At 36.2% G+C, this 21,129-nt stretch overlaps 1 protein-coding gene across 2 annotated transcripts in view; it reads right to left on the reverse strand.

The window, feature by feature from the left end:
* The window catches only part of LOC102062274 (desmocollin-1), a 24,841-nt gene continuing 3,712 nt past the window's right edge, over positions 1 to 21,129 (reverse strand). Inside the window, exons 3-17 of one of the 2 annotated variants that reach the window (XM_074550127.1) lie at positions 19,239 to 19,441; positions 18,644 to 18,763; positions 17,304 to 17,459; positions 16,267 to 16,411; positions 15,829 to 15,995; positions 13,438 to 13,572; positions 12,398 to 12,583; positions 10,901 to 11,160; positions 10,552 to 10,694; positions 9,155 to 9,370; positions 7,464 to 7,697; positions 5,138 to 5,259; positions 3,845 to 4,081; positions 3,178 to 3,223; positions 2,954 to 3,092 (exon numbers count right to left, since the gene is read on the reverse strand). In XM_074550127.1, the coding sequence (XP_074406228.1) occupies positions 3,185 to 3,223; positions 3,845 to 4,081; positions 5,138 to 5,259; positions 7,464 to 7,697; positions 9,155 to 9,370; positions 10,552 to 10,694; positions 10,901 to 11,160; positions 12,398 to 12,583; positions 13,438 to 13,572; positions 15,829 to 15,995; positions 16,267 to 16,411; positions 17,304 to 17,459; positions 18,644 to 18,763; positions 19,239 to 19,441 (2,363 nt within the window). In that variant the 3' untranslated portion in view covers positions 2,954 to 3,092; positions 3,178 to 3,184. Of the gene's footprint in view, positions 3,093 to 3,177; positions 3,224 to 3,844; positions 4,082 to 5,137; positions 5,260 to 7,463; positions 7,698 to 9,154; positions 9,371 to 10,551; positions 10,695 to 10,900; positions 11,161 to 12,397; positions 12,584 to 13,437; positions 13,573 to 15,828; positions 15,996 to 16,266; positions 16,412 to 17,303; positions 17,460 to 18,643; positions 18,764 to 19,238; positions 19,442 to 21,129 lie in introns of both variants that reach the window. The other variant, XM_005479261.4, reaches the window with a different exon arrangement.

The following is a 21,129-nucleotide window of genomic DNA, read 5'->3' on the forward strand; positions in this document are numbered from 1 at the left end:
TTTTGCAAAAAATTTATTACTCACTGTTGTACAAAATAAACCTAAAAATATGATAATTTTGACACAGCTAGGTAGATTGCAGATAACCTAGTTGCAGGGAAGAAATCTTGACAATTTTTAAGGCAATTCAAGACAGTAACAACAAGTGAATTATACATTTTGAAATATTCCTTTTGTAAGCTTTACACAAATGTTACCTGGTACTTGGTATCTGTAAACTTTAATGCTTTATACAGAGTTTCCATTCACATAATTAGAAGATATAATGAAAATAATATTTTTGCAGTTCTTTTTTTAAAGTATCTCACTTCTAGTCTTGGTTTTACAAAAACCAAGCTGGTTCAACTCAGAATTTTAGTTTTTAAAAGATACGAAGGAGTAGAAGTGATTTCTAGTTTGTTTAAAATGGAAAAAAATAATTATCTCTGTTTTCTGAAAGGTAAAAAAAAATAACCAAAAAACCAAAACCAAATAAAACATTTTTAAGGTAAATTAGACTAGTAAAATATTATTTTGATTTAAGCAATGTATTATTTTAACTCTAGGATGGTAAGTTGACAACCACCTGCTTAAAACACCCAATTCAATTTAAGCTCATACAAATTTGGTCTATTCTTTTAGAAAAGTACTATTACTGTATTTCATGAGGAAAGAAACCATACTTGCAGGGTTTTCTCTACACCACCCTCCAAGTAGTTTTCAGAAGTGTGCAGTCATTATTTATCCTAGGTCCTTCTGAACCACAGGATTTTTATATAATTTAAAATACAAACAAACAAAAACACCACCAAACATTAAGAGAGGGAAAGGGAGACATTACTATTACCTTTAAAAGTGTATAGCCAATAACTAAACATAAAATGCAAGACAAAGCAGCAAGAAAATTACTAGGGAACAGATCTTCACCTGACATAAAGTCAGCATAGCTCCACTGGCATCAGCAGAGAAATTTTGACTCTTATCAGTCACAGATCTGACCGTCCATGTACAGTAAATTTTATTTATGTTAGTGATAAAGATGAGCAGTGTTCAGAAGAGAAGTGTTAGCACACATTTTTTAAAAGAAGCGAGTTTGTAACACCTTGCTTCTCACCTAGTATTTTGTTGCTGATGATTGTCATTCTTGCCACTGGCAGTGTATTTACTTCAGGATGAATTCATTACCACTTTCAAATGATACAGGAAAATATATTTAACATTGGTCTATGAAGTTCTTAACCACAGCTAGTTCTTACCCAAAATACTCTGAAGCCCATTTACAGTGTAAAACATAGTTTTAAAAGTACTATTTTATAATGTTGCTAAGTTTCTATACTGTTATGGGTTTTCCCTGACCATAATTCTTATGGAATGAACTACAACTACTGGAAGTCAGCAGTGACTGAAATTTAGAGCAGCATGACTCTTGGTTGTTAGCAATTATTCCTATTGCAGATCATTAGGTATAGTAAATTTTTTCAAATATCTCTAAGGCGTATGTTTACAGAGCAAATCCTAAAAGCAGACTTATAGCTACAGAAATAAGTAATTGCACAAGTTTCTCATAGGCACTGAGATGTTCTTTTAAGGCACAAGAGAATTCCCAGAGAGCAGAAGACATATTACTTAACTAGGAGTGCAAATATTAAAAAAAAACACCTAAATCCTGGGAAGCAGAGGTGTAATACCACCTGCTGCTTATGGCAGCATTCAAGTCACTCTACTGTCATCTACCAAAGGTATTTCAGATTTTTGTGTGTTTGTGTGTATATATATATATAGCATATATGTATGCTTAATCTAGTACGGTAACAAATGGGATTCAGATGGTTTTTGCCAGAGATGTGTGTAAACGCTGACTTCTACAACTACCCCAAACTACACTCAAAACAAACCAGTTTCTCCCACTGTATTTGTGCATCTCAATAAAAATGTATCTCAAAAACACATTATTAACACTGTTCTCAATCCATTTGAGCCTATCTTCTGTCAAGCTCTACTTCCAAAAAGAAACAGTTTAATGAAGTCCACAGCAGGGCAAGTAGAAAAGGTAGTGGTAGCTACACTGGACAAAACTCTCGGCAATGGTCAGAATTTCTGCAACGATACTATGTCAAAACTCACTAGAAACTGAGGTACAAACTTGTGTGAAGTAAATATGAGATTTATATTGCATTCATTTGAAGTATGATAGTTTCCTCTATTCCATGATTATTTTTTTTGATCTCTTATTTCCTTAAAAGAAAAATACATCCTCGCATACAATGCTGATACCCTATGTGGTGATGCCATAAATCCCTTAGGATAGCAAGTTTGATGGGTGGTAGCCCATTAGGAGAAAAATATACTTTTGAATATTATTTTACATATATACAATATATATATATATTTAATTTTCAGTCAAAATGTAAAGTTTTCTAATATATTCATGAGTATTTTTATGTCCAAAATGAAAAAATATTTCGTATCTCAGCTCATATAAGTTAACAAGGTATTTGATATGCACCAACAACATGATTTGCTTCATTTCTACAAAATTAAAAGAAAACAAAGAAACAGTGAGTTATAAAGCTTTCCTTCTCCAAAGCCAAATACAATAAAATTTTGAAGCTGGAAAATTATTTAAAGGAACACAAAGTTTTGCATTGTGAGCAATCACAAAGAATGCAAAATGTAATCTAAGTAGAAACTAGCTTTACTATATTAACCTAACGAAAAGATATTTTGAATCCCTTTGTTCTGACAGAATGTGTCCAGTGTAAGAAAATGTAAATTTAAAGCAAGAGTCATTTACACTCTTACCAGTCTATCTTAATTTTGATAAACCTCTAGCCCTCTCAATTCCAAATTACCTAATATCACAAAGGATGACAGCCACTTATTTACAGGTTTTTTCAGCACTCTGAAAGGCACATTTATCTTTTGATGCATGTTTCTGCTAATGTCCTAAACTTGGGTTCCAACTGATCTAAGAAGTCAAGTGCCTCTTCTTCATGCTGATCACTGCAGCAGCCTACAGAGCCAGCCAAAGATCCTTTTCCTTCATAGTTATATGAAAGGAGATAATCTTCAGAATGCTTCTGTTCTTCATCCTGTCTGCATAGGTGCACCTTCTGGATAGGAACAGAACAGATCTTATCATTTTCTTAAATTGTTATCCTGAACATATTGCAAAAAAAAAATTTCTTTTTGATTTACCTTTCATTCAATTATTTTTAATCACAGTGTGTCCTCTAATGGATTCCTACATACAAAAAATGCACATGATTGGTCTATATCATTATGACTACAAAATATAAGTATTTAATAAATAAATAATTTCTACTAATTACATATGTAACAATAAAAGAGGAAGAACCTGTTTAAATAACCTGTCAAGCAACTAAAATTCACTGAAAATTAAAAGACTGATTTATACATAACTAGTTAGACAAGTAGTGAGAGTTTTTTGATCTCCAAGAAATGGACTACATTTTTAATGCTGTACATTCATTCCTGCTCCATTGCTAATTAAAGTATGAGGTTTAAATTAGCATGAAGTAAGCAGTTAGACTAAAAGCAAACAGACATCCTCAGAAAAACTTACAAAAGCTTCAGTAATTATTAAAATCAAAAACAGCACACTGCCTATAGCTTAAGCCAAGAGAAGAAAGTAATTTACACTTACGCCTGAAATATGTCAAGGATTACTCCTTGAAAGAGCAATATTCCAAAGGGGATGCAGAGGAGCACAGAGAGGAAAAATGAAATTAAACCAAAACCAGAAAGCCACCTTTCTAGCACATTTACATGTCTTCCTTCAAAAGCCCGTATATATTGACCATAACCACTACACTTCAAAGAAAATCAGTTTCAGAATACTTACTTCGCCTAAACGAGGGTGTGTGAAATTATGCCACTCTGAGTAGGAGTATCTACAAGTATCCATCATAGTCTGTCCTCCTCCTTCTTTAACTGATCCCAGAGTCTGATGTCCACCTCCCTTGACTGATTCCAAGGTATGCCCTCTTCCTTTTACCATTTCAAATGTTTGCTGCTCCCCTGTTTTTACTCCATACCCTCCTTGATCGCATGTACTTTGTAGAGGAATTATATTGTGATCCTAAACAAAAAAAAAAAAAAGAAAAAGGAGTAGTGAGGACATCTTTTTTCTCCTCATTTCCTTTTTTAATTCAAAAAGAAGAAACAGCAATCAGAAACTTTCATAATTAAAATTTGAGACGTCTCTTTCTTGGCACTGTGATATTTTGAACAAAGTGCTATCCTTAATGTGTAAAGATCAGTAAATCCTGGAAAGGATGCTATGATGAGAGAAGAGAGGATATCTGCATTTAAATATGATATGACGATATGATATCAAAGAATGGATGTTTTATCCCAGTGAAATATGTACAATCTGTATTTTGAGCTCATAATGGCATTACATTATTCTTCATAGGCAACAAGAAATTTGACTCTTGCCCATGAGTTTTTGGTTTCTTGGTTTTCAACATGAAATATTATTTTTCAACTCATCTCCTCTTCTTGGGGAAGACAATGTCAGGGGGTGGAGGATGACAGAAAATAGGTAGTCTAAAGAATGAAGTTATTCATTAATGCAGTCCTGGACTGAACTATGCTCATGGTAGACTGAAAGAAGCTTAGATGCAAAAAGCAAGAAAAATTTCATAAACACCTGTTCATGAAATCAACTACACCTGAGGTCATTTTTCAGGGGAAGGGCAGAAATTGCACCTGCAATTTACGCAGCTATCTGCTAAATATAAAAATCCTTCTCCAAGGAAAAAGAATGTTTTTCCATTAACACATTTTCAACAGAGGCAAAATAATAAATTTCAATCTAATGTCAATGTTAAAAATGACTGCAAGGTTATTAAAATGTTCACCTGAAGCTGCCAATCAAATCCTTAAAATCTGGAAGAATTACAAGTAGCCAGCCTAACGACTACAAAGTATGTTTAAATGTATATGGTACTACCACCTCTGCCTAAAGTAAAAATTTTCAAATTCTTATTAAATAGCAAAGTACATCTAATGATCCCTTCATTGTTTGCCTATTTCCTTTATCAAAACACTTACTTGCAGGTGGTCCTGTTCTCAAATTGCAATGCTATGGATACCACAATTGCAGGTTTCTATGTTGAAACAGACAACTTACCATCACTTCTTCTCCTGGAGCTTCTGTGTTTGAAATGATTAAATTGTGATTGGCACAGTCATCAGTCACCTGCCTGTTCATTACCCCAGCGCCACAGCAGCCACAAATTGTGATCAGGATTACTATGGAAAAGGAAATAATACTATGAATTTTACCTCACAGTCATATCTACTTATGTTGGATAACAAATTTTAAGGGCCTAAGCATCAAGAATGGTTTAAAAAGAAATTCATTTCCAAAAATGCCCATACTTAAATCTTAATATATTCACTTTTTTTTTTTTTTCAAACAATATAGGGAGTAATCACTACATTGTTGAATTATCTCATTCTTCTAAAACACATCTGGTTTTTCCAAAAGAAATGCAAGCATCCTTTATGAAAGCACTGTGACTTACTCAATTTCACAGTAATGAAAAATTTAGTCCAAACCCAGGTGAAAAATCGTGTCTTATGCCTAAAATTAGGTTGTACTGGAGATTATTTTTCATGTCTGAATACGCAAATGTCAAATTATATCATAAGGCACTAATGGGCAAGCTAAATGTCCTAATACCCAAAATTTCTGCTTCACAGGAAAGGTCAGCAAAATCCTGGAGGACTTCCAGGATTACGCTATAGAACAACCTTATTTAATCCCTTGTATTCATTATATTCCTCTTAATAATACTACTTTTTGTTGTCAGAAACTCACGCAGAAATTACTTTGAATAACAGAATCATGATTACTAAATACCTTTCCTAAACAAATGACTAAACCTTTCATTCACAGAACCATTCTATTTTCTGCACTTTTCAAATTGCTAGCTTAAAAATAAAGAAGCCCATGAGGGAGAGTTCTTCCTAACTGCCCACTGAGAAATTTGATCTCTGAACATATAAACTTCTGTGAAAATTGGCTAAGAGCCACTTTCAAGCTAATTTAGCTTCTCTAGCATCAGCTGTCAGAGAGACCTGCATCAATGATTCTAGCAGGTTGCCTCCTGATGCTTACAGATGGGAAGAAGACATCCATGACAGCATTGAGCAGAGGATGCACAGGGTAAAACCTATCCACAGTAAAATAAAGGATCTATTTGTAAGGGATGGAGTCAAGAGGCAGTGAAAAAGAGGTAGGTGACATTTCACACAGTTCCTCTACTGCAGGTTCCCACATCTGAAAATTCATCTTCAGGATATATTCCAAATTTGGGTACCTGCCCCATTGAGATAAAACATTGATCTAGCTAGCCTTCAAAACCTATCCATGTCCCAGTGTTCTAGCTACTTAAGTATGAACAATTAGCTGAGATTCAACTGGAGCAAGACGGTTTTTCTATGACCAGAAAAAATGGATAAGAAAGAAGGAAAAAAACCCAAAAACCCAGATTCTGAAATACTAGATACTGCATGTCCTCTGTAGTTTTTAAAGATGTTATTAGTCAGAATAACATGACTGATTGTGATAAAAAAAAAAAAAACAACTTCCTTTTGCTTTTCTGTATCACCATCATTGTCTCACTGCTTAACAGCAATATTACTCTTCTCAGAATCTGCTCCAGCAGCACAACAAATATTCAAGGTTTTGGTCTGTTGTGAACTATTCACCCTGTCCTTTAATGTTTCTGCACCTCAGATGAGGCAACCCTGGATGTGTTTGTAAACTGGGGAAAGAGATGCTGGAAAACAAAGCTGCAGAAAGGGACCTGGGGGTCCTGGTCCATGGCTCTGGAGAGAAGTGGTCAGAGCACCACCAAGCCTGGCAGAATTCAGGAAGTGTTTGGACAATGTTCTCAGGCACATGGTGTGATTATTGGTGCCATGTGCAAGGCCAGGAATTGGATGCACTGATCCTGATGGGTCCTTTTCAACTCAGTATATTCAATTGTTCCATGATTCTAGGGGGTCTTGTAAAATCCTTTGTGAAATCCAGTGTCTCAGATACCCCATGTTTTAATCCACAGCACAAGAGAAATCACAAAATACTCTGGTAAATTGATTTCAGCATTCCTAGAAACAGAAATGTTTCTAGAACTCACAAACTTTTTTGAAGTCTTTTGATTCAAGTGCTAAATGCAGGTGGTTTTGGCCTCACTTACCTGAACATACAGAACCTCTCACACAAAATATACTTAAACAAATAAACAGAAATCCACACACAGTAACTACAACACCAGATGAGAGCAGGAAGCCTGTGATACTGATATGAACAGAGCAGGTACATTAAGTCAGTGATGATAGCTATACAAAAGCCAAAATAAAAAATGAATCGAGTTTGAATCTGGTTCTCTCCACTAATTTTATAATTAAGTGACATGTACTTTGTGTTTAAAAAAAAATGTACTTACGCAGCAATAACAATGATCCTAAGATCATTGCAAGGATGGCCCAGAGACCAAGGGTAACATTTCCACCAGCAAGCTGACGAGTTCTGCCATCGCATTCAGTTGGAGTAACACAGTCACAGAGATTAACTCTCACTATGTTCTCTCCTATCTTTCCTCCATTGTCAATCACACTTACAGGAATTTCATAAATTCCATACGGAATATCACCCTTTGGTGAAAGATACCAAGAATTATCTGTAAACAAAAAGACAAAACCAAATCTAGGGTCAACGATGCTTGGAACTCAGTTGTCACAAATGTGACCATAATTACAATTTTTCCTTCTGTTACAGCTATACTGCTACCAGATCCACAGTAATTAGTTTCAAGTTAGATTAAATGTGTTGATACAAAACTAGATCTTGAATGGGTTTATACTTTCAGCACCTTTTAAATATTAGAACTGACAAAGCATACCTTACACAGCCCTCTGAAAACCTATGATTTGAAACTCTGAAGTTGATTTAGTTCATTATAGGAAATGACACTACTTCAGCTTACTAGTAAAGATCATCAACTAAATTAACAGTTATTAAAAAGGCTTTTGGTAATGTGATTGGAATAATTAATTATGAACTTATTTTATACCTCTCTTACTCTTTAGTTATATTGCTGTATTCAGGGTGAATGACTATTTCCAGTGGGGGGAAAAATCCATTTAATCTGCTGCCCTGTTCAGAGGCAATGATTAATGACCATATTCTTTGAGGGTCAAAAGAAATAATTTGTAAAAAAATGTACAAGACTGACACTGATGTACAAACTGGTTGTTTTATGATGAGCTATATGAAACATGTATCATCCAAAATGCAGTTTTCAATTTACCTGATATAAAACTTGAAACTATTAGATGTCTTTGCTTTCAGACTTTTCTGTCTTTTGCCTTTCTTTGTGAGATAGAATGTTGCAGAATCATATCCTTTGCAACTAATTTGTGTCACCATAGTAGCAAATTTATGTGCTGCTCTTGTTGCCCTCATCTGGCAACCACCAGGAAACCAGGATCAGCTTTAACTTTTTATATCAACAAATTTCAGGAAACAGTGATACCTTTGCTAATAAATTGTTTATCTACTGCTCAGGTCAGCTTTACAATAAGTGTGCTGGGTTACAGCAGTAGTAACATAAAAACTTCCAGAACTTTTTTTTTTGTCAGCCTATAATCAATTTTTGGTTAAGTTTCAGTTTCCCAGTCCTCCACCATAATAATAGACTAAGAAAAGTTCTATTTCTTTTTGGAATACCAGCCATTTCATTCTTAAATTCCTTATGAATTATGAATCTATGGTTCATTTTCCAGGTGTTGATGCAATGCATTACATCAGGTTTTGTTCCTTCTCCTGATCTTCTTACATCATAATTTCAGACAGCAGCTGATTTCTGACCCAAGGATGCTTGGGACAGATTCTTCTTCTTTATGGTTTAAGAGACAGATTTTTCTCCTTGCCTTTGGAATGCCAACAGTGTCATCACTGGATGAGAACTAGAGGAACCACTAGAGATCATCACCGAGCCCCAAAGTACCTCCACTGACTACACCAATTCCAAGCAGAGATTCATCCAATCTATTCTTTCAGAACACCCAAGTGAGAGACAGCAAAGCCTCCTCTTGCAGCTGGCAGCTGAGTGAGGAGGAGGAAGTTTCCACATACCATCATGTGGAGTTAGCTTCCACATGGAAGCCAGCCTGCGGTCATTTATGCGGTACTCGAAGGGTGCGCTGTACGGAGCCTCGTCGCCATCCTGAGCCGTGAGGGAAATCGGGTTTCTGTCTCTGCACATGATGTAGTCAGTCTGAGTGAGTCGGGGGAAATTCTTGTTGCCAGGCACGATGCAAACCTGAATTGTTCCAGTGCCTGTTTTACCATCTATGAGATAAAAATAACTGGGTTTAGCGCTTACTTCTAGCATTGACACACTAGTTTCTGGTCTGAACTTTCACAATTAAATATCATCAGCTGTAATACTGATGTTTAGAAGTAAGCTAGAAAGCAACTGCTGATTTAGCCAGAGAGAGAGGGGGAGTTCTCACAGGTCCTTCTTGGCTGCTTCTCTTTGCTTGGCTGGTTGCAGATGCATCAGCAGCTCCACAATTCCATATTCTGCATGTGCAGACTGTACTTTGCTGAGTGTGTGTGTCTGTGTGGAAACATATACTACTCTAACAGGTAGGAGGGGTAAGAGGAAGAAGAGCTCATAAACTAGGAGTAAAGGATACTATGACAAGCAGAGAAAAAAAGCAGAAAGTGAAGATTTCCAGCCTTCTAACTTCCAGAAGGAGAAAATTAACTACACTTTCCCTACCTTCACCTCTCTTTTGTGGGAACAAAAACACTAAGGGAACAGAGCACTTCTTTCTGTCCTCTACCCTTTAATTTACCATGCATTCATCAGTGGCACATACCATGTCACCAAAGTCAACACGCAAGAAATAAATGAAGTCTCCCTTCCTATTACAGTTTTTCCAATACACAAATAGTCAATGCTTTTCATGTATATATATCCCAGTGAAATTACATCAAGTCTACTCTTTAATCCTTTTTCTAGAAATAGCTGATTGCAGATGCCTATCATGCTTACTACATAGACAATAGAATTTTAAACAATTTAAATTTGTATTATTTACATTTGACTTTAAAATGCAAACTTTGACAGAGTTAGAATTGTTTGCTGCAAGTTCAATGACTTCTTTTCCAAAAGTCCTCTCTACTTTCTCTGTTGTCTAGCTCACAACTGCCAGGAGCTATTACTTAAAAAAGAATTGTCAAGAAATAGAAGAAATATACTCCAGAGAAAAATATCTCAATTTAAAATTACTAAAGGCTTTTAAATGGAGCAGATAACTTCTCAAAACATTGAGATCATGCCTGATTTATAAAGGCTCTCCCTGCTAAATAATATTCCCTAAGCATTTGACAGAGTTATCACAAAGACAAGACAATGGACCAGGTGTGCCACTGGTCTGAACCACTACAGCTGTGCCCACACTACATTTGCACATAAACATCTGTTACACACCACAGAGACTCCAACAACATTTAGTACTCACTTCTGTCTATTGCAAGGACTGTGATATTGCATTGACCTCGTCTCATTTCTCCTATGTCTCGGTCCAAGACCCTAACAGTTCTGATTTCACCTGATTTGTCATCTATGTTGACCCAATTACACTGGCCAGGTGGTATCCGGTATCTGTGAAGAATAATTTGTCTTGTTAAAGATCCCAAACATAGCACATGTGTGTGTATAAACAAACATATTTAGATACATGTATTCATATACACTGATAGGTGTGCAGGTGCACACACATACATACAACCTCAACAACTATTTACCCCTTCCTGTATCCCACCCATGCTGTATTAAAAAAAAACCTAGTAAATAACATAGTTTCATACCTTATGCCCTCACTATTTCCAGTTTCTGGATCTTCTGCTACATATCTTCCAATAGCTGTCCCAATATCTTCGCATTCTTTAACATCTAAGCGCAACAGACAGGGTTTAAACACTGGTCCCTCGTCCACATCCAGGACATGCACAGTAACAGAGCAAGTGCTCTGGGAAAGTTGTTGGGAATGGGGAGCCAGCAGGTAGGGTGCCTCATTGTTGACTCCAATCACCAGGATCCTTTGCTTGGCAGCTTCGTAGTCGAGTCCCTGTAACAAAGGTGAGGTGGTGTTTTTTCCCTTCAAACCTATACAAAACCTAACATTCTTTTCACCACGCAATTATTACAGCTGAAACCGTACCACATTTACAAAAGACGCCAACTGTCCTCAAATAAGCCATTGAGACAGAGTAAAAGGGCATGATTTTTTCTTAATGTAAAGTTTTAAGTTAGTCAAAGAAAAAGGCCTAAAAAATACCCAAGCAAGCAATATCACTGCAGAATTTTGGATAAATATTCTGAAAATTAGTTACTAAAAGAACAAAAAGCAATTAAATGTAGTGGGGGATTTTCTTCTTCCAATTTAGTCATTGTTTTAGCTTACACATATTTCCTTTTCACCAATGGTCAATCACACTTCTCTCTAGAAGCTACAAATCCACCTGAGAATTTATGGAGTTGACAGTAAGTAGTAACAATTTATTCTTCAGACACGCTCTAAAGTCATTTTATGCCTTTAAGAGAGCTAATATTATCCTAAAGCAATTAATATTCTCTAGTCTACTACAGCATTACAATAAATGTAAGAAATTTCAACTATGTTCATATACCAGGGACAGAGCTTTAGAAAAAGTTCTAATCATTACTAGGAACAAAAAACCCATAATAAATAATATTAATTTAAAAAATTACTAGCATCTCTACCTCTACAATTTACATGTTCAAGTTTTAATACTAATCTTTTCTGCTCCTTAGAAGTTATTGCTTATCACAGTTATAAAAGATAATGAAAAAGAGGCAAAGGGATCTGCTGAAGGACAGATGCAATGGGCCTTTTACCTCACATCTGTAAAACACTTATAACAAATAATTAAACTGACACAAATTCTTTTATGCATATGGACCTCCTCACATGCCAGAAAAGCAAACCTGAAGTCAGTACACTGCAAAATAAAACCTGGAGGGCTTTATGCTGAACGAGGAAGTCTACTTAACTCCCAGAGAGAACAAGACTGAAGAAGGTGCTTAATCTTTCCCTGCTTTGCCACTCTCTCATTTCTGTTAAAAACCATGAATCATTCCTCAGTTACACCCCTAAGTCTAAACAACTGCAACTGTAGAACCAGGCCAAAGCACCAAGCTCTTCTGAACTGAAAAACTGAATTCTTTGGATTCTGAACACCAAAATTGAGGAACAGTCTGGAAGGTGAGCTTTGTGTGTTTTGTTTTAAAACCAAAACTTGAAAATCCATAAATTTTCCCCTAGACCTTCAATTTTTACTCACCTTAGTAACACACAGTATTCCTTCATTTGTGTTTTTGTCTGTTGTAATTTCAAAGGCCTGATCATCATTTCCTCTTATAATTTCATATACTGCTCCTGAGCCAGGTGAACCAGGTTCATCAAGATCAACAACAGAGATTCTCAGTACTTCTACATTCACTCTGTTTTCTTCCACTCGTGTTTCATACTTGGAGTACCCAAAAAAAAAATTAATTTAAATCAGAGAATAGTGTTCCACAAGGCAGGACTGAAGAACATCATATCTAAATAAGACTACTTCAACCTAAGGAGTTAATTACCAGGTTGATGCAATTATTTATTTTGTTTTCGTGCATTAGCGTATTTTCCCCATTCCTCCCTTGTACTCTGTGTCAAACAAACATTTCCTGACAGCACAACTGAAATCTCAGCTTCTTCATACACTCAAACTACCACTGACACAATTAATTCTGGAATTCTCCTTAAAGGAAAGGTAAATTAGCACAGTTTCCCTCAGTTACAAGAGCTATAGATTGTAATTTGCATTGAGCATGATCAAGCTGAGAATTAGAAAAGGCATTGGGGTAAATGTTAAAAAATATATAAATAAACCAACAATAACTTGCAAAAATCCAAAATAGATTAAATACATCTCTACTTTGATGGCAAAAGATAAAAGGATTTTTTGTATTTTTGTGTTATTCTGTACAAGCTGAAGAAGAGCAGATAAGAGTATTCTTAATTATATTACTGATGGTATTCTACAGTAGTGAGCAGAAAGGGTAAATTACATGTATTCCTTATGAATAATAAATTCTTTTTTTTATATAATTCATATTACAAAATCTCCTGTGGTATTTGAGATGTATACACAGTTGTTGAGACATACTCTTTGCCCTGAATCATACTTATGGCTGGAATAAGCAAAGACATTTATATTGGCATTAACTGTCTCAGGGCATTAGACTTCATATTTGAGGGACTGCCCATCAGGAAATTAGAAAGGAGATGAAAATACATTTTTTTAAGCTTTATACAAACATTTTATTTATGCAGACTTACTTGTAACTGTTTAAAGGTTGGTGCATTGTCATTCGTATCCTCGATTTTGACGACAACTGTTCCTGTAGTGCACAAACCAAAAGGCTGACCTGCCATATCTCTCACTTCAACTAACAAAGTGTAACTGGGCACAAGCTAAAAAGAAGAATAAAAGCATAAAGAAGTTTTTCATACTCACTTTTTTTAACAGCATAGTAACACATAGTTACACAGGAGTAGAACTAAATATTTCATTCCTGTTCCATAACTCTGCTCTAAATTCAGTGTTTTCCAACAAAATGAGACAATTGGCTTTGGGGTTTTTTGCCCTATTGCTCAAAAGGAAAAGGAGCAAAATAATTTTCAGTGGCTAAGCAGTGAAAATTTGTTCAGCCAGCATTTGTTAGTACATGCATACTATATCCTGTATCAAATAAAGCTTCTCACAATGTCAGTGTTATTTTCCAGAACCTGAAGTTTTGGAAGATACAGATGACATACTTTCATCTGCTATTTGCCTCCCCTTTGGAGCAACAGAGTATTCCCTCAGGTTGTCAATAGGTGAAGTGTTTCAATGCATGTTTCTTATTTCACTGAGGATGAAGAAATCTGTGCTGCAATCAGCCTCTGTCTGGGCAACACAGGTTAAGGCAATGCCTGTCATTTGGCAGGGCCTGGCGCTGAAGGAGTCACCATCCTTATCAGTTCCAAGAGGATCCCCAATAGGAAGCAGCCCATCCAGATCCCTAACTTGGACCAGAACAGCAGAAAGCTTTCTTTTTTAATTTGAACAACCAAGGAAAGGGGGACCAAGTGGAAAAAAGGTGTGGGCAGAGGGGAGAGAACACGCAACAGTACAGATGGATTAGGCACAAAAAAAGAAAGTTTGTTAATCAAGACAATAACTCTAGTTCTGAATGCCTGGAAGTAGTACTGGTTTCTCTGGTGCAGAAATGAAATCTCCTGTTCTACTTCATAAGTTTATCTTAAAGACAGGCAGTGGACAAGTTTTTCAATCCTTCCTTCCTTCACGTAGTCACTGTGACAGCTTCCTCAGCAGTCACAGTGATGCTCACAATCACTGCAATTTTCTCCTGCTAGTAAAGCTAAGCGCTCTAACTGCAAGCTCAAAGTTTTGCAACATGATGTTTTACATGGATTTTCAGCCATGAAACAACACAAATATGCCATAATATAGCTCCTTTTATCTTCAGCAAAGTTGTGCCAGCTGCAAGGTCTCCTAAAATGACTGTCCTATGCTAGAATTATTATTTTGAATTACATGCACATGTCATTTTTTTCCTAGTGCAAACTATCTCACATAATATTCTATCAAAAAAAAAAAAAAGAAATCCTGTATCCTATTCGTTTGAAAGCTAGCTGATAAAAATAAATGGGTGGAGCATTATTTTAAGAAATGGTATGTTACTGTTTAGGTTTCAATTATTGGGAGATATTTCTGGTTAGTATAGGATGACTGACTACTTCCAGAGAAACTGGTTCATCTTCTCTGTGAAGAAGCAAGAAGCACCACAAATCGAGCGTAAACAGGAGGAAACAGTGGGTCATGGGATTCCTGACCACAGAAAGCGTTCAGACAAAAAAGTGAAAAATCCATAGGTTGAACAGCTGAGCAGTAAGAAGTTCTCTGCCAAGGTTAGCTAGAATATGGTAATCTATGCAGAAACTCTCTGGACTAATTACAGGTCTCTGAAAAGCTTCAGAAGAAGCCTTAGAGACATTAACAAAGAAATGAAAAAGAAGATGTCTGTTGATCGACATGCCAACATTTCATAGAATCATCGAAAAGCTTGGATTGGAAGGGATTCTAAAAATCATCTAGTTCCAAACTGCCCACGCCACAGGATTTCACCCCCATGAATTTCCAACCCCTAAATCAGTTTGCTCCGGGCATGGGACAACCTGGCCCTGAACATCTCCAGGAATGGGGCATCCACAACCTCTCTAAGCAACCTACTCCAGTGTCTCACTACCTCTGAGTAAAGAATTTCTTCTCAACATCTAACCTAAATATCTCCTCTTTTGGTTTAAAACCACTTCCCATTGCCCTATCACTATCTGCCTATGTTAAAAAAAAAAGTCACTTTCCTCTTTTTATAAGTCCCATTTAACAACTAAAAGGCAGTAATGAGTCTTTTCAGCCTCTTCTCTAGGCTGAATAACTCCAACTCTCTCAGCCTCTCTTCACAGAAGAGGTTCTCCACCTTTTGGATTTGAACTTCTTCACATCTCTCCTCTGGACCTGCACTAATAGAACCATGTCCTTTCTGCACTGAGGAGCCCAGAGCTGGGTGCAGCCCTGCAGGTGGGGTCTCACAAGGTCAGAGCAGAGCAGTGTTAATCTATCTGTGTGCACTAAATGACAGCTAAGAATGCTTCAGGAAAGATCACCTCTCTGTCCAGCTGTGGCAGCAACACAGAGATGACACCGGTGTCCCCATGTAAAGAGAACGCGGGGGTAATCGGTGGGGTTTGTGACACAATGCGGTATTTCAGCGTGGTATGCAGAGTATAAGGCTCATCTCTGTCCTCTGCAATCACTTTCCCAACAACAACACCTGTGAACACAATACAGTAATTTTTAGTTCCAGAGAAATCTGCAAATAGTAAGAAAAAAATATTTGAAAAGGGATTTCTGTTTTAAACACGTGAAGAGAGCTACTTGAACATTTACTGCTGCTCTTTGCAAATTCAGTCTTTGCTGTAATATAATACTCCCCAGGGAACCTCACTGAAATGTCTTAAAAGGCAGGATCACACCTAGTCATACTGGTGTGTAACAAAGCTGAGTAGTGGTAAGTATGTTCAGAGACTTAAAACAATTCTTACCAGGTCTGGAATTTTCAGGGACACAAAATTCAAAAAGGTCTTGTGTAAAATATGGAGCATTATCATTGTCGTCCTCTATCCTGATTGTATGCACAAGTGGTACTTCTGGTGAATAACCATCTGGAGTGGTTGCAAAGCAGATGATCTGGAAGAAAAATTCAGTGCTTAAGCAACATGCAGAACTTTTAGTTCAATGGAGGAGTCCATAAAACAGAATTAAATACAGCATGCAAAACACATCCTTCTTAAGACCAGGCTCTTCAGACACATGGACCGGGATGTTACTGCTATCTTAGGAGTGAAAGCAGAACACAACCTCTGAATGCTTTCCAATCTTTCCCCCTTCCATTCCTCACACACTCTAAGTACTTTAATCACTTTCTCCCTGACCCCTCCTCCAACTCTATCACTTTTTTCAAGTTTCCTGAACACTTTTTTTTCAGGTGTCAACAAAGCACCTCAGGTCTCAAAATGTAGATGCATATATTGTTATTTAGAACAAAACAAGAACGAGAGCAAAACTATTTGCCCCATTATAACATAACCTAATAAAATGCAGCAATAGGTACTGATAATTACGTTTTAGAAACTGTTTCTACTGGTTGACTTCTTACACTTCTCAGCCAGTAGAGAGAGCAGTGTACCTTGTTAACAGATCTGAACAACTTGAGAGACTCAGAAAACATAGTCATCTAGACTTTACCATTACTTCTGTTTTCTGCAGATCTTTTCAACCTTCTCTAAAAAATTCTTTCTAGAAGTAATGCAAATCGAATAGCTCACTATATTTATGCTGCAATTAGAGATTAAGCAGTGAAAAGCAAAACTACTCTCAAGATCTAGATGGCCAGCTATTTATTTATATGCTGCTGATTTTATCACTTCAACACCAAGGATATTACTCAGAATAGACAGGTGATTTCAGATCTTGTTTGCTACCATTTCCCCTGCAACCCAACTGCAACCCAACAGAGAGATTTAAAAATTTATATATATATATATATATTTAATTATATTTACACAACATAGGCCTGTACCTGAAAACTTGGATACTGTTCACGGTCTACCGCACGAGTAGCAAAGATATTTCCAGTTTCTCTTTCTATGTAAAACAAACCCTTTGGATCTTGATCAATTCCTGGTCCACTTGCAGAATAATAAATAGTGTAGTTCTGAGCTGTGTCTGACTGGACCTATAAGAAGACATTTTTAAGGCCAAGGAAAAACAACAACAGCATCTCAATACATTTCCACCTTTTCATGATCATATTTAGCACAAACGAAAACTCCTAAAATAGAAAAAAACAAACTTGATTTACTGGTCACAGAACAGTAGGAGAACAGCCTGACATGTGACTGCCTTCCTTTATAATGTGTGTATATGAGAAGGGGAGTTAATTCAACTCATAAATATTTAGAATTATCAAATTAAAGAGATGACTTTATAAGGGAAAAATTTTTGAAATCCAATCTATAGAATATCTCACACAAAAGGCATATTCAGATACAGATGGCTTATTTCTGGACCTGTTCAAGAGACTTTAGTTTTAGTGCATTCACTGAGAATGTGGTTTGCACCTAAAGAAAAAGTGAAGGGAGGCCAGAAGGAATAAAGACCACATAGAGTACAGTTCAGAGATATGCCAATTCAGATAGCATCTGCATCTCATTACAAGCACCAAGGAGGCAACATTAGACTTATCTATTTATAAACACTCTTCTCCCAAAATACTTTCCTTATTTACTGAATGCCAGAAGTTAGGAGGGTAAGATTAGTAGAAGAAGGATTGCTCTGCACAGACTCTGTTATTACACTTGTCTCTACACATCTGCTACCAGCTAGTCTGTAATCTAGTGAAGGCTAGATGGATCTGTGATAACTTTAATTCTTGCATTTCTCTTTCACGCCTACTTGTTTTCTCCCACTAACTACTTTTCTGAATAACACAGGCCATACTCAGTCTTCAAGGCTGAAGGTGCACACCTGGAGCTCCAGAAAGGATGTAGACAAGCAGGCAAAATTTACCCCAGTCTGTGTTTACAAAATCCTTTTCTAAGCAATGTTTAGTGGATGGTTATTTGCTGCTGCTTTTCTTTTAATTACACACACTGATTTCCAGGCCAAACAGCTCTCTTTGATAGTATGTCTCCCTTCTTTTTTCAACTTTTGCACAATGCCATTTCACTCCGGCAACTAAGATCACAAGTTATTTCAGGTACAAGATCACAAGATATACAATGAACAGGACAGAACCAGACAGAGGAATAATAGCAGGAATGTCATCGATAGATAATACAAGACAGCTCATCTTATTTATCATAAAAGTCACATAAAAACTAGCATGGGTCATAAAATTGAGGTTTATATAAAATGTACCTGCTGTATTTGCAGTGGGAAAGGTCCCAGTGAGTTCTCTATCATGACAGATGGAATAGGGCCCCACCTTCTCTTGGTTCTCTTCAGAACTGTATCCCTAGCATGCCTGGTATTCGGTGTCTGGGTCAAGAAGACAGAAAGACAGATGAGAATACATCCATATATTCTTAACTGCATATATTTTTGCTTAACTGCCATCCTGCATTTCCATCTTTTACTCCCCATTCCAGTCTTCCTACTGACAATTTGTTTTTCCAAGGTCTTCATTTCTGATTATATCTGTGATAATATTCCAAGCTTTTTCATTTCTTGTGATACTTTGCATGAATAAGATCTGCTTTAATTCCTCAAACATGGCTTTTAAGATTCTTGACATTCCTGATTATGCTACTTGCTAGCATCTCCCATCTGAGAAAGGAAATCTGCTGACTAAAGCAACACAGTAATCAAAAATTGCTAAATAAAAATACACACTACACCAGTATTTTGCCTGATTATTTGAATTCTAAAACTTTACTACAGATACTTATTATAAAGCTGTATTCTCTGAAAAAGTATTTCAAATAAGTAAGATATCTTGAAATTAGAACCTAACCTTTTTTTCTTCTTCCACCACGTCAACATGTATTTTCTTTTCGACTTGTTCTTGAATGTCCTTAAGTATTATGGTAAAAGTCTTTTTCTCAGCAGACAAAGAAAGAGCAGATGTTGTATACACAGAACCATCCTCTAGAACCTTGAAGTTCCCATCACTGGAACTGATTAAGTCTGCAGACTGAAGGCATTCTTTCAAATCAACTGTAAAAAAATATTCAAACAATAACTCAAACAGCAAAAAACAATATCCCTCATAAAACAAACCCTAAATCCCAAGTAAAAATTGTATTTACTGAAAGACAGAATCTTCAACAGCTTGTCACTCAGTATTTAAGCAACACCAATATTGATTTTAAAACCCACTTATGCACTCAAATTTGATGTTTTCATTAATTTCCACTCTTGTATTCATTAGTGCTTCCTAAACAACATGGGGGCTATAAGGATATTGTTCAACAAAACACTATTACCCTGGTAAAATTATTGAAGCATCAGAGATGAAATTATGTACATTTAAATACAAAAATCCTTGCAGACATGCCTATTATTGGAGCAGTAGCTATTGCATTTGTCTCGTGCTCCATGCCCTACAATATCGGTGAAGACGATTAATTAATGCAAATGCCCAATGGAGATGTTACATCTTGGAAGTTTTGCCCTCAGGAGGAAAGCACTGACTGGTACTATATGATTTAATACTCTTGGGAGGACAAAGGCCTTTAAATTATGAGGCAGACAGATGGAAGAGATAAAAAGTAACCCTAGAACAAACAATTAGCAATTTTTTAATATGCATGTGATAGAATCCCATACAGGCAATTTCAGCATACTTCCCAGGTATTTTTCATTGTATTTGCTGTCACTTGTGGCTAAAATAGATTTTTTGACTTCAATAAACTCAGTTCACCAGCAAGTAGTTTAGTACCACATCTGGAGAAAAAGCAAAATCAGCCCTAAAAGAGGATGATTTGGCACGCTGAAAAGGATGAAGGTCAGAGACTCAAACTCCAAACAAATGATCATTGCAGAGCACAAGAGGTGTGTCATGGTCTCAAAACCAAAATTTTCAATACTCTTTCAATGGTATCATAGTGGGTGGGACACTGCTGTATGAAAGCTGATTGCAAAATTCATGAAGATTCAGAATTACATCCTGTATATGGAAATGACATTTTCAATAAACTAAATTTCATTCTGCTTTCAAAACTGCAAAAACAGACAGGAACCATAATTTAAAATGCTATGTGATTTCTTCTTCCTCTTAAGTCTGTCCTTTAAATGCACAAATGAAGATTTCCTAGACTTTCTATAGTACTGCAGCAGTGACTCCTATCCTTTTTTCATCTGTACAGTGCAAACAGAGTATTGAAAAGAATATCACTGCCTCACTTAAATGTGCCTTATACTGCTGCCTATTACAGCACTGCATTTCCAAAAATACCAGACTGGAGATATTGTTTCTGATGGTTATACGAGTCAGCCCTATGGTCCATTAGTTATAGTTTTGTGGGGCATTTTTCTTTAAAAACTCTAGTATAAGATATAAAGCACCCTAATGATAAGCAGGAAAATCATGACTAATTTCACTTTCAAGGTATGGTCCTTTTATCAATTCAAAATATTTCTCCATAAATGCTTAAGTAATGTCTTTTGAGCTATAATGGTTTTGTTTAAAGTTTTTTGGGGAAAAAAAATTTGAGTTCCGTATTATGCAAGTTCTTCCAAAGCACTGCAATAACATGAAGTTCTATTTTTATATAAATGACGTTTATTTACATAGAGAAATGTTAAAGTCTATGAAAACTCACACAGCTGTAGCAGTTTTCTTTGTTTTAAAATTTAAATGTAAGATCAAGGAATTTTCACTATAAAGCTAGATTTTCTGAGCA

Source organism: Zonotrichia albicollis, chromosome 1, assembly GCF_047830755.1.
Source record: "Zonotrichia albicollis isolate bZonAlb1 chromosome 1, bZonAlb1.hap1, whole genome shotgun sequence".
Taxonomy (NCBI): domain Eukaryota; kingdom Metazoa; phylum Chordata; class Aves; order Passeriformes; family Passerellidae; genus Zonotrichia; species Zonotrichia albicollis.